The sequence below is a fragment of the Dromaius novaehollandiae genome, chromosome 5 (assembly GCF_036370855.1).
Source record: "Dromaius novaehollandiae isolate bDroNov1 chromosome 5, bDroNov1.hap1, whole genome shotgun sequence".
NCBI lineage: Eukaryota > Metazoa > Chordata > Aves > Casuariiformes > Dromaiidae > Dromaius > Dromaius novaehollandiae.
Genome location: NC_088102.1, coordinates 24,574,106 through 24,587,686, shown reverse-complemented (window position 1 = coordinate 24,587,686; position 13,581 = coordinate 24,574,106). Strand labels below are relative to the sequence as shown.

The following is a 13,581-nucleotide window of genomic DNA, read 5'->3' as shown; positions in this document are numbered from 1 at the left end:
TTCTCTAGCCCTGGAGAATATGTAATGGCCAATAACTTTTGCCCAATTTTTTAAAAGCACTCAAACCTGAAAACTGGGTTTTGATCTTCTGCTCTGAAGACCAGAAATGTAAGTTGTTTTTTCTATTTTTAATACCTATGAACAAGGAAATGTGAACAGATGTGTAAGGAAGGATGAAGAACTACTTCCTTTTGAGGAGGGGGGGGAAATAGTGAACTTGACTAACTTAAACTTGAAGTGACTAACCAAAACTGAAGGAACAGCAGTTTTGTTGTTTACTTGTTTTAATTGAATGAGCTGTAGTTTAAGTATCAAGACTAGAGAGAGATTATTTGCAAGAGATTTTAATGGGCTGAGATCAATAGTAGCAGGCTGGTCTGCATCCATCCTGAGCTGTATCTAGACCATTTTGCTACCATTAAGGTTCTGTAAAACTCTTGTGGTGACCTAACATCCCTATTCTTCCTCCAGGCCCCAAATGAGCTCTGAAGTCTGCTGTGCTTCTGACTGCTAATAGCAGTCTGAGTGCTGCTCCTCTGGCATTCGGCCTTCTGGGCTCCTCCAAGGACAACCCCTCTGTGGGCTCTTTTGTCAGGAAATGCCAACAAATAAGAAACCATGTTCAGACTCCAGCTCTTTGGCAGCAGGATGTAACTAAGAAATATCTCCATCTACTGAGTTTAGTCACAGTTGCACCTAATAAACTCTCTCTGACTAGTAGGTAATGTGGTCCCCAATATGGGGATTGTAACCGTCTTTCCCTTTATTGTGGAGTGGTGTCACAGCAGCCATGTTCTCCAGTGAAGCAGCCTTTTGTGATCAGGATGCAGTTTTCAATTAAAGTTATTGCAGCCTTATTTGGCTTAAAAGACAAGCTTGATATCCTCTTGTTTTCAGTAGATGGCATTTTGTTTAGGTTTGTCCTTTGGCAGGTAGAGGTCCAGAGCTATTGACTATAACAGTTCTGTCTCTGTTGGAGGAAAATCTGATCATCTTACTTAGCGGAGGCACACTGTGTGTTTTGAAACCATGTGTCTGGTAGCTTGTTTTCATTTTGATTCTTCTGTTTTACAGCATTTGTTCCTCTTGGTGTCCCCTGCAGGTTTTCTGGGTGCTTCTACCCAGCAAACTCCTTATTTCAGTAGTAGTGTCTGGTTGCTTTTAAACTCTGCTGGCGCGTTGCGGTTTAAGTGTTTTGTCTTTCTATAATGAAAGTTCTATATTTGTTATGAGAAGCGCATTTATTATAGGATGCTTTTTATGGACTATGGTGCACAGAAAAGGCCTGGAGGGATTGTTCTTGTGGACCTTTTCTAGGCTGATACCAGTCTTATGGCTGCCTAACACTGTGTGGGAACCAAATTTGACACAAGTGGTCTCTTTGAAAGAAATGACTTGAGGGTGAGGGTGTGGTGCTGTGATACAAGTCTATAAAACAAGATTGACACTGAAAGGATAGGTATAGGGATGGATTACTGTCTTCTGATGTAGGAATTTAGCATGAGCTAGTTAAAGTGATGGTTCTTCACATCATAGAGTAACTCTGGTTGGAGGGACCATAGAATGTCCCTAGCCCAACCCCCTGCTCAGAGCAGGGTCAGCTGAGAGGTCAGACTGGGTTGCTCAGGGCTTTATGTAGTCAGGTCTTGAAAACCTCTATGCATGGAGACTACAAAACCTCTCTGGGCAATCTTTTTTACTACCTGACTGTTCTTCATGGTGGGGAGGGAGGTGAGCGGGGGAGCTTTGTCCTTATATCAAGTCAGAATCTCTCGTGTTTTAAATTACACCCACTGGTTTTTGTTCTCCTACCATGCACCATGGTGAAGAACATGTCTCTGTCTTCCCAGTAACTTTCTCCTATGTGCTGCAAAGCTGTGGTTAGGTCCCCTTAAAGCAGTCTTTTCTCCAGACTGAACAAGCCCTGTTTCCTCTGCTTCTCCTCACAGGGCAGACACTTCAGCCCCTCAGCTGTCTTTGTGGCCCTCTGCTGAGCTCCATCCAGTTTGTCAGAGTCTGTCTTGTATGGGGTGACCCAAAACTGGGCATGATATTCCAGAGGCAGGCTAACAGCTGAGTGTAGTCCTGTTAATACAGCGCAGGATGCTGTTGTGCTTTGCTGCCAGGACATGCTGCTGGCCTCTATTCAGCTTGCTATGTTGATAACAGAATTATATAAGTCATTATTGTGAATGCAGAACTTGCAAATGGGTTCAAGGGGAGACTGGGTAAGTGCTTGGAAATAAGATGTGTTTGGGATTATTGTATAAACAAAGCACATGAAGGCTCAGGCAATTGCTGAAAAGGCTCATAAGCTAGGTGAGTACTTGAAGGAAATATGTTTGCTCTGCTCTCTTCCCTGGGTACCCATGTAGGACTGGCGCTAAAGAGGTGACAGTGGACTAGCTGGATCCTTGTCTGTACCGCTATAACAATTTTTATGTAACTGCAGATAAAATTATTGGAAAACACTGTCACAGCTGATATCTATTGGGTTTAGGTTGGTCATCTATGGTCATCTTCAGTCTATTTTACTTGGCAACTAATCCCTAAATTGCTTCTGAGGAGGCGATCAACATCCCCAGTGTGCCCATGGCAAATCCAGTTTTTGGAAAGAAATCAACCTTCCTGGGGTTCTGGATTTAGTTTGCACTCAAACTACAAATCCCTCTATCTTGGACTTTCTAGTAGGAACACTCCCTGCCTCTCCCACTCTTTATCTTCCAGTCTCACTAATAAGCAGCAGCATACTGTCCAGTGCAGTTTTTGGCTTATGCATGCATACTGAGAGGAACGTAACTTGTATTAATGTGCTGTAATTAAAAAAGGCAAAGAAAGCAAGAATGATCTGAATTGCTGCTTCTGTTTTGTTAGTCTTGCAATTTTCCTAACTTCTCCTTTTTGTATAGAAGCAGCTCCTTCAAATTCTAAATCTGGGAAGGAATTTCAATTTAGTATCAAAGAGCCTCAGCTTTTTGAGGGAGCACAGGATGAGCGTGGTGTTCAGTCTGGGTCTCAGAGGGTTTGTCAAGAGAAGAGCAAGCATCCTGAAAGGAAAGGAGCTAGCTCATGAACACTTTTGAGCACAGAAGCTTGCTTTTCGAGGATTAGACTGGAAACTTTGCATTTTTCAGGGCTTTAAGTGATCTTCGTTCTTAGGCAATTTAAAGCTCTTGATGAATAAAAGGATGTTTCAGCACTCATTTCATAAAAAGTGTCAGATCCATCTTTGTTTTCTCTGTGGACAGATTCTTTGGAATGGCCAAATGTGGCAGACAGTGCTGATTAGTTCCTCTAAAACCTTTTTCAAGCTTTTTTTCGTTTGTTCTTATCAAGCAGGTCTCTATGCTAGTAGACCTTTCTTTTTAACGTGGGGTGGGGAAAGGGCAGGACCAGTGGTACAGATGTGCAAGTGCCACGCTTATGTGACTTGTGTCAAGTATGAGAGGGTGGGGTTTTGAGGAGAAAATAGTAAAGCTTTAGTTCTGATTGCTGGCGCCCAGTTTTGGCTAGGCTTCTGTTTTTTAGTGTGTGTGATCAAGTCATGGTAACTCAAAGGCGTCCTGGGGATATCCTGATTTCCCCAGGCTGTTCCAAACACCGCAGGTCCATTGATGCATCTGTCTGAGGGATGGCTGTAGAGGAGGTGTCGTTGTTGTACTCTAGTCTGTTGTCTTTTTTTTTCCCCTTAGAAGTCCTGACTTATGTTTAGGTTCAGACCCATCATTATGTCTAAGGAAGAACTCTTTGATTTAGTGTGATATGAACTGAGAAGGGAAGAGGAGGAGTTAAATAAAATTGGAGCAACACTGCATTTGAGTGAGGGACAAGCAAAAACAGCTGCCGTCAAGGCTGTGATGCCTGGACAGATACGGGGAGGGCAGAAGAAGGGCCTGGCGCACTGCTTTGTACTTGTGCTGTTAATGTCTCGCTTTCTTTTAAAACCATTTTGAAGTCTTAAAAATTCAGTCAGATCACTACTTTTTTGATCAGTTGTTTTTTCCTTGATTCTCAATTTATTTGATAATAGTAACTCATACAGTTGAGTGGTTTATAAAATGCAGATTCACTTGAGAGTAGCTTTCCCCATGAGGAAATGTTTGCAGGCAGAACTTTAGCTATATATTTTTTTTTTGGGGGGGTGGGCATGGTAATGTTTACCAAGGATTGCTTTTTTCAATATGTATGAGTAGCTAGAGATGTTATTATATATCTAGTAAAACAACAAATAACCTTATTCGTGGTTCATTTTGTGGGTAATACTCATGGAAGCGATTAAAGAAAATTGTTTATTACAGAAACTGGAAACTGGAAATGCCTATTAGGACATCTCTAGACAATACAGATGTTTCAACACACTTAGAGTTGGCTCATTTCAAATTATTTCAAGTAACGAACAGTCACTCAAATTGTCCATGCTATTCGTCAGTTTATTGCATAACTAGATATAAGTTTTGCCTGTGGCCACCACTCTTAGTGTTCTTCATGCATTTGGACATTGTTGGTGTATCTCTGACTGTTATAAAAATATTCTTTTATCGTTCTTAATTTTTTACTCCAAACAAATTCCATTATAGGATTTGCAGTGTGTTTGATGTGCCGGAAGGAATGAGTTAGAAAAACAACTAACAGAAGCTTCATTTTTACTCAGCCAGTGCACATACTTTTGACAGTGTGCTGGTACTGGCTGATGTTTTATTGTCTGTGTTGCTGCATGATAAACTTCTGAAGAGCAGTAAGTAGTCAGAAGCAATTTGTGAAAGGTCCAGGTGCTCCTTTCTAGTTCGTGCAACTTGTATTGTTTGCTTTAACTCACTCTTAGAATTGGTGTTCCAAGCATGGCTCCCTTCTCTCTAGAGTGTAGCTAGCATGAATAAATAACATGTTGAACTGTCTGACTGGATGAAGGCCTGAAGAGCTGTGAAAGTGTTTCTCTGACTGGGAGCTGAATGGCCAAATATGCAGAAATTCACCTTAAGCTGTGAACATATGGCAGAGACCTTAATCCTTGGGGCAGTGGTCTGGTTAATCTGGTTTGCTCCCACTTACTGTTTTGAGGCAGAAATACTGGGCAAAAACCAGAAGGCTCCTTTGAGGCTTTCCTCAGACCTATCTCAGGCAAAGTCTCCAATCTATTTTGACCATCTTCTATTAGAACAGAAACTGGTTTTTGCTGATCTACTGTTACTTTGTCTATCTCTGCTTGCTACTAGGACAGCATAGTGCTCTCTACCATGTTCCTGGGAGCTACTTTTACATTACCTGGATGTATAAGGATGCTTCCTGCTAGAGCAAATTTTGTATCTTTATTGAGTTTCTGTGGATAGTATGCGTCATCTCCCTGCCCCCCCCCCCCCCCCCAAAACAGTCATGCGAGTATTTTAATTTACATTCCCTTACTAGTGCCTTTCCCAGTGATGGAAATTGTACCTGGATTCTGCAGTTTGTATACAGTGAGATGAGGGTCACCCTTGTTTTTTTATTTCTGGGAGTTTGTCAGAACTTCAGCCTTATTAAGACTCTGTGGGAGTCTTAAAATCTGCGTAAACTGTGGGTTTTTTGTCATTTAATTGTCCCTTTAAAGGGCTGCAGAGTACAGCTGTTGTCAAGGTCTCCTTCATGATGTGAATTGGGTTTTGTTTCACTCCCCTAACTACCCATAGTCACTTATGAGGTACTTTGGATTGCATCCTTTGAAAATATTGCTTGAAAATAGGCTAAATTTCAGTTTCTTTCCAAGAATCCCAAGAAGAACAAAATGTCATCGTTCCAAATTTTCCTTTAGTTGGACTGATAGCTTCTTGTTTGAAAGCAGAAGCTCATGATTATTAATAAATATGATAGGACCTTTGCACCTGCGTATGAGGTGCACCAAGTGACTCATCAGAACTACTGGACTAAGCAGAAAATACATAGTAGCACTTTAAAGTAGCCATTAAAAAAAAAAAAAAATCCAAACAACCTAGCAATGAGTAAGGAAAATGCAGTAAAGTTACTCTGCTTGTATACTTCCAAATCTTTGAATTTAAAAATTGCATGTCGTCTTTTTGTCCCCTTATTAGGAAATGTAAAAATATGTTTCCAGTCCTCTTACAAAAATGTTAAACAGTAGCAGATGCCCTTATTTTAGTATTCTGTATAAAAACATAACTGAGGGAAAGGCACATGCCATGGGTCTTGCATTTTATTTTAGGTAGAAAGATGTTATCATTAGGTTTATATTCTTCATATTTTGTGGTGAATTACCAGCATGATCAGGTCTATTTGTAATCGCAAAAGTGCACAAGACCTGCTAAGAAGTGTTGTTGTTAACCCAGGTAACGAAGCAGCTTTTCAACTGTCCTGGCTTCTGTGTAATTCCTATGTTAAAAAGGTACTTTTTCACTGTAACAGTTGTAACCAGAGTGTCTGTAGTGTGCTATGTGCGTTGGTGTATCCCTGCAGGGTTGCTCCAGTTAAGTGTTTATGCATGGAAGCCTTATGATATTTGTCAAATGTTGCATTTTCCTAGCCATAGTGAAACTGTTTTGTGTTAGAGTTACAGTGTAGCTGAGACAAAATGGGCTGTTGATGGCTTGGTAGATGCAAATAAATAGAGTGTTTTTATAACGTGAGGAGATTCGAAGGACCCCTAAGGCACAAAAGTTATCTTTTTTGTCCAGATGTGGCAGACTTCTTCTTGAGCTTTACAAGATTAGTTTTAGGCAGGATATAGCTGCTACAGTTTTATGTTGATTGAAAGATACTCTTCCTTAAGATTGATTTTTGAAGACTTTGGGCAGTGATTAGAAAAAGTGATAACTGATTAAAAATTATAGGTGGAGGTGACAACTTCAACTAAAAATTTTTTAACTCACTGGGAGGTTTTGCTTGCTTTGGCTAATAGCATTACTTACAACTCTTCTGTTGTGGAATATTTCCATGATGAGATTTTGCTTCAGTCCAACAGATCTGTCTGTGAATATAGCTACCAAAATACATTTGTCCAAGCTAAATGTACTGACTTTCAGCAATTGCATGGTCAGGAGTGTTGCAACAGGTCAGTCTCTCTCAAATTGGATACCTCTAAACACTAAGTTTATAACTAATATGTCTTTCTGGGGATAAATCAACTGCCATTTCACCAAGCCGTAAGTTTATAGCAAATAGCAGCTTTGTTTTTGCTAAATAGAGGTGGTGTCCTAGTAGCTCAAATCTCCAGGGAGTGTTTCCTCAGCAAATATTTCTTGGCTTCGCTGAGTTCCCGATGTTGCCCAGGTTCCACATGCAGTGTCCCAGCAGAGTAGCTGAGCGTATTCTGCTCCCATCTGTTCTTGCATGTTGGTGCCCAGGGAAGTTGGGACTTCTCACAGCTGAGTGGGGAAGAATTTTTGCAGGGAGAAGATTTCAAGTTGAGCAGACTTCAATTTCATCATTTTTTTTGTTTGCTTGTCTGTTTGTTTAAGTTGATGAATGCCTCACTTAAACGAGGAACTAGCTTTTCTTTGTGGCATTTTTATGGACTGGTAAAATAATTATGACTGGAAGGAACCTCTGTAGGGAAACTAGTGCAGCCTGACCATCCTCCCCAGCTTAAAGCAGGACCAAGTAGGTAAAGGCGTCAGGACCTTGTCGAGTTTTGAAGAAGGAGAAATCTTTGCTCATGAAGTCCAAGGCTGTAATTTTACTGTTTGTCCTGTTCACTTCTCTTAAGGTTTTAAACTCATGGTTGCTGCAATCAAGTATGAACATTTAAGACAATGTTATTTTTCAGTGTGGTCATAATGTGACAGTAATTCTGATGATCCATTTCCTTCTACTTAATGGTCTCTCTTAATCTCTCCATATCTTGTGTTTTCTGTCTGGAGTGGCTATTTTATTCATATTTTGGAAAAACTTACTGGTACACGTTTCCAAGCAGTGCAGTGGGTATACTGTGCACCTTCAAAATGGAAGAGAAGGGACGCTGACATACCCAGCACATCTTTGTGTATTCAGTTGCACACAGATAAGCCCTTGGTCCATCTATCACTGTGCAGATAATTCTGACCCGGATGCTAGTGTAGCACCTGCGGGCCCTCAGACAGCTGTTAACAGGTTATTTTGAGTAGTGCTCCTCAGGTTGTTACATCCGAATGATCATTGTGCACAAACTCAAAGTACTGAATTTCCTCAAGGTAGGCCTAAAAGCAAAATCTGTGCTCTGTGAGGAGAGAATGAGCTCTGTTCAACAGTGAAGTCTCATGACAGGTCTATGAAGATATAATTGGCTGTAATTGGTGCTCACAGGAGCTCTGACATGCTCTACCTGCAGCCAAATGGCTCTTAGAGAGGTAAAGAAATTGTCTTTATAAATAGTGAAGAGTTCTCTTCCTAGCTCATCTTTACTGCTGAAGGGCTCAATAACCAGTACAAACAAGGAAGGGATTCTGCAGCTCCTGTAGGAAGAGTTTCAGAAAGTGGGTTTTAATCCGTGAAACCACCAGTAATGAGTAAACTCATCTTGCTTTACCTTCCAGACTAAAGTAAGGCATAGCAAAGCATGATGCGATACACAACAAACTAATAAACTCAAGGAAGTGGTTTCTGATGTAGTTCAGTGGGCTGTTTGAAATACCTGTGCGTGGAGGGAAGCCATGGATAGTTCACTACCCAGTCATCTCTACCTAATTTGAAGAAATTGCAGATATACTTGGGGAGGCGTTTTTATTTTAAAAGAAGGAAGAAAGCCCTTTCTACATACTTTGCAATAGTCTTGCACCCTCCATCTTAATTCCAAAACTGAATTAAGAGATTGAGTTCAGTCTGTAGAACTAACCTTTCTGAAACAGAAATGATGTATGTTCACCGTTCCCATATGCCAGTGTGCTCCTGTTAATTTAGAATTATGACTGAAATTTCCTACCTAATCCTGATTTCAGACACATTTGTTTGAATTTACTGAGGGTATGTTCTGTTGGATATACCCAGACCTGGAAGGTAGGAAATGTGGATTCATTTTCACTCTGTCATTGAGTCAGCTGTTCACAAATCGCTTCCCTGCTGTGGCCTGAGTTTGGCCATCTGTTTTGGTAATATGTACTGAGATTTCCAGAGGAAGCTTCTGAAGTGAAGTGTATCAATTATTTGTATTAATATGTAGTATTCATTTGGAATTCAGGTCGTAAAGAGCTTTAGTGGAGTTGTGGCTTTGTAGGCAAGCGTAAAAGTGACCTAGATATGATCTGACTTGTTTCTATATCCAACTACACTTAGTCTGTTCTGGGTTGCTTGATTTTGCTGGTTTATGAGAAAAATAAATTAGCATTGGTTGTAGCTTAAGTTAAACTGGAAAATGCACACAGCTTCCCCTGTACTTTCTACAGGTATCTTATGCCTGGTGCAGTGATGGGAGCTGGATGTTTTTACTTACTGTTATAGCTTGTGACTCATTGCGAAAAGGGCTTAGAAAATCAGGTGCCGGAAGTGGCTGAGGCATCAGGATGCGGTGGTGTTCCTCGCCTGCCTGTGCGTTCTGGGGCTAGGACAGCAATTGCCATGTCTTTAATGCCATGTCTTTAGCCATATTTTTCAAGAAGCTCAGATAAAATCCTGCTCCTAACTCTGAGCAAGAGTGAGCAAGAGAATGTGAACTCTGAACACTTTCCTCCTTGGCTTCCTCATGTATGGCAATAATTCCTCACTGGTATTTCCTTCCTACTGAGCTCAGATAGCATTTGTGAGTGTAGGAGGCTGATGTTCAGCTCTGGAGAGGTCTGGCACTGTTTTTAAAAGGAAGGTCAAGGAAGGCATTACCAGGCTAATTATGAAAATAAATGGTACTGGAAGTATGTGGATTAGTTATAGTAAAGTCTTAGGAAGTGTTGAGGAAAAGGAAGGTCTCCCACTCTGGATAGTATTTAGCTGAAGACAAGGTCAGCATCAAGGAGAGTTACCAAATACTCCTTTTGCATCCCATTCTTCTGAAAGAGGTGTGGGTTTTCGTGTTGGCTGTATGGTAGTTAGTGGGCTTTTCTTTGGGGGGGGGAGGGGTGTCTTTTGTGGGGTGTTTTATTTAAGCAATGTATTATAACATTGTCTGGGCAGATGTTAGCTCTAATGAAATCATGCATTCTTGATAAGTTGTTTGCTTATCAAATGCTTCTTAGATTTATTTAGGAACTCCTACCTGAAATGTAGTTCAGCAGCATATGTACAGTAATTCCGTGCTGAGTGACTTCTTTGTGGTTCCCTTGCTGTTACATATGTAGGAACACGAGGATGTTTTGAATAACATGCATATGCACTTAGATTCATCAGTGAAAGTATTTGTATCAGTCTAGAGTCCATGCTCATCTGAATGATGAACTTTCCTTAAGGAAGGAACTATGTTGTCTGTTGCTTAATCTAGTGGTACGAGGCTAATGGTGAAGGAAAAGATACTGTTTGTATGATAAAAGCTATTTTGTCTTCATGTCCCTTTGTTAGTCTCATGTTCTAGAGCCATTGCTCTGCAGACGCAAACTTGCCAGTTTGTAGAAGGAAGAATGCGTGTGAGAAGGTAGAGAGGGCAGTCTCGGTCTTCATTTCACATATGTCTTAAAACAGATAAAGAATCAATTCCAATATCAAGGAGAGCTCACAATGTCATTTGTCACAACATAGGAGAGAACAGCGCATACTAAAATCCTTCTATTATGTGCCAGGGTATGGAAATACGTATCTATCATCTAATCTGTTAATTTTTCTAGAAACTTCTCTATCGACTGTCAGTAGCCTGGCCAGTAGTAGGCCGTAATTTCAGCACTCTTAATGTAAGAGTTTACTTGCCTATGTTCCTTTTGGAAGCCATAGCATTATTACCGGCTTTGGCGAATAAATAAAGTAGTGAACTGATGCATTCTCTTTTGGTTTTCTGTTTTGCAGCTGGTGCCACGTATATCTTTGGGAAGAGTGGAGGTCTCATCTTGTACACCTGGCCAGCTAATGACAGACCAAGCACAAGGACAGACCGTCTTGCTGTGGGCTTCAGCACAACAGTGAAGGATGGCATCCTTGTTCGGATCGACAGCGCGCCGGGGCTCGGTGATTTTCTGCAGCTTCACATAGTAAGTATGGATGGGTCCATGTCTGTGCTGGACCTGAGTTTCTGTTAACCAAATATGGATTTGAAGAAAACCATTGTTATAAAATAGCATTTGTTTCCTACTTTGTGCTTCCAGTATCTTCAGCACTCACCAAATGAATCTGTTTAGGTAAGGACCTGAGGCAGTTCTTTATGGCTTTGTAGGTCTGGCTGAATGGAATACACATGGAACCAAGTCTTGGTGGGGGGAAGGACAGTAAGTCCTGTGGGATTCAACAGCAGTAAGATTTATTCAAAAATAGTAGAAATATTTCATGGCACTGAATCTGTGGAGTATTACTTTTGTCAGAAGGCAAAGGATGAAATAGAGAATTAACTCTTCTTGCTGAGAAGGTTAAATGAGAATTGATTGGACCTTCATGTGGTATAGAAGAGTTGATATGAGTGTTGCCGTGTGGTTTCTTGTTGTTGACTTTTGTTTTTTTATTTATTAGAGTAGGGAAATTTAGCTAAAGGTGGCTTTAGGGAGAGGCTGGAATTCTTTGAGAAAACCAGAAGACTGAACTGGAAACTTACGGAGTTTGGAGGTGTGGGGGCATGTTTGGTAGGTGTTTTTTTTGTTTTGTTTTGTTTTTTTTTTCCCCCTTTCTAAACAAAATGAATGACAAGTTTATTAGAAGCAGAAGCTGGTCATGTTACTCCGTACTTATGTCCAGTGTTTTATGTCTTAATTCACAATGGAGTGGGGGATAGGGACAGGATTTGTATGAGCTGGGGGACTGTTGATGTTTGACAGGCAAGTCCTCCTAAGTAAATAGGAGGAATGCCAGTGGTCAACATATGGACCTAATGTGAATGCCGTTGACTTTAAAAGGAATTGAAGATACTCAGAATCTCATGGAAGCACTTGGTATATTGCAGCATGGTTCTGAAGCAAGGGTTAGAGCTAGAACTCATCATTAGGGTTTAAATGGTTTAATTTCTGATTTTATTCTAAAATCCAGATTTGAGTTGGTTCAAATATGGCTGTGAGCCATTGGACTATCACCACTTCGGGTTTCTTTCTTTTTGTGATATTTCTGATTATTTAATTTGTGGTTGCTCCCCCCCTCTCCCCCAGAATGAAAGAAATGGAAATGATCAATCCTGACATCTTTTTTTTTGGGGGGGGGGGAGGGGGGAATCTTGCTCTCTTTATTTAGGGGGGAAAAAAAAGACATTGTAAATGTGACAATGTTATGTCCAATGTGTATTAAATACTTGGAGGAGGAAGTGAAAATAAATATTAAAGCAAAGACCACCAATGTTAATGTAATATTTGTGTGTATTTAGCAACTTGACTGTTTCAGGAGCAATTGTGAAAAAGAAAAATATTTGAAAGGAGCAGGGATTTTCCTGTTTGGATATTGGGGAGTTCTCGCCTCATATATATATATGTATATATGTGTGTGTGTATGTATATATATATATATATGTGTGTGTGTGTGTGTATATATATATATGTATATGTATTTTAAGATACTACTTTCTGAATTCTGACCTCCTCACACTTCCTTGGGTGTTTTATTGGTAACGATAGGCAAAAGCTACTTGCTGGTCCTTTTTTGCTCCTCTGTATCACTGAATTAAAATGTAATACAAAAGTCCTTAGTATGGTCTATGCTTACTATACACGTAGTCTGTACTTACTATAGTTTAACAAGATTTGATGCCATTTAAAAGTTGTGAAGGTGGCTTTTACTCTGCTGACGGACATTCCCTAATGCTGTCTGTGCATTTTGGATGCCATGTATGTTCTGGAGTGTTCATTATAATCTCTTTCTGTCTGTAAGATTCAAAGTCAAAAAAGAGATCTCAATAACAAATTACATTTTTTACTTGCTTTATTTGCGATTCTATTTTGATTCATTTTTTAATTATGAGTTTTTTAGACATTGTGGAAATTTATAAACTAAGGCATCTGTTCTATATGACAAAAAAAATTACAACATCTGAAACTGTTGTCTTTCCTGATTTACAGTGAGATATAAGCTGGCAGCCTAGGGAAAATGGATGGCATACCATCCGGATCAATGCGGCATGTGAAGTATGAGATGTTTGTGTGAAAAGCACTAACTGTGGCACATGGAACGGGAGTGTTGTTATAGCATCAAATCCCTCCTTATGAGGCTTTTCTGACAACTTTGAGCACCAAGTCGAAACCTGTACCAGAAAATTACCTTGTACAATGGATGCTTAGGAGACTGCACATCTGAGTTGTGATTGAGCATTTCTGTATGTTCATTCAACTTATGCTTCTATGGCTTCTATGTTGTGACTTACGACATGCAGAAATCCTTACTGAGAACACATGGTGAGGGGAAGACAGCTGCAGGTTATGATGGATATTCTGTGTCTGATGACTACTGAGAGATAAATCACGCACCCATGCACACTGCTGCTTTATTCTGCTGTCGTTGAATCAGATGCTTATCGTAAACCATCACCTCACCTCTGGCTCTTCAGAGTGGGGTTGTGAGGAAGTGACACTGGTCCAG

The 13,581-nt window shown here is 40.3% G+C and overlaps 1 protein-coding gene across 5 annotated transcripts in view; it reads left to right on the top strand.

Moving 5' to 3' along the window:
* NRXN3 (neurexin 3) overlaps nt 1-13,581 on the top strand; it is a 1,034,003-nt gene that overhangs the window by 766,061 nt on the left and 254,361 nt on the right. For all 5 annotated transcript variants that reach the window (XM_064512239.1, XM_064512237.1, XM_064512238.1 and 2 more), the window contains one exon: nt 10,885-11,066. In XM_064512239.1, the coding sequence (XP_064368309.1) occupies nt 10,885-11,066 (182 nt within the window). The remainder of the gene's footprint in view (nt 1-10,884; nt 11,067-13,581) is intronic.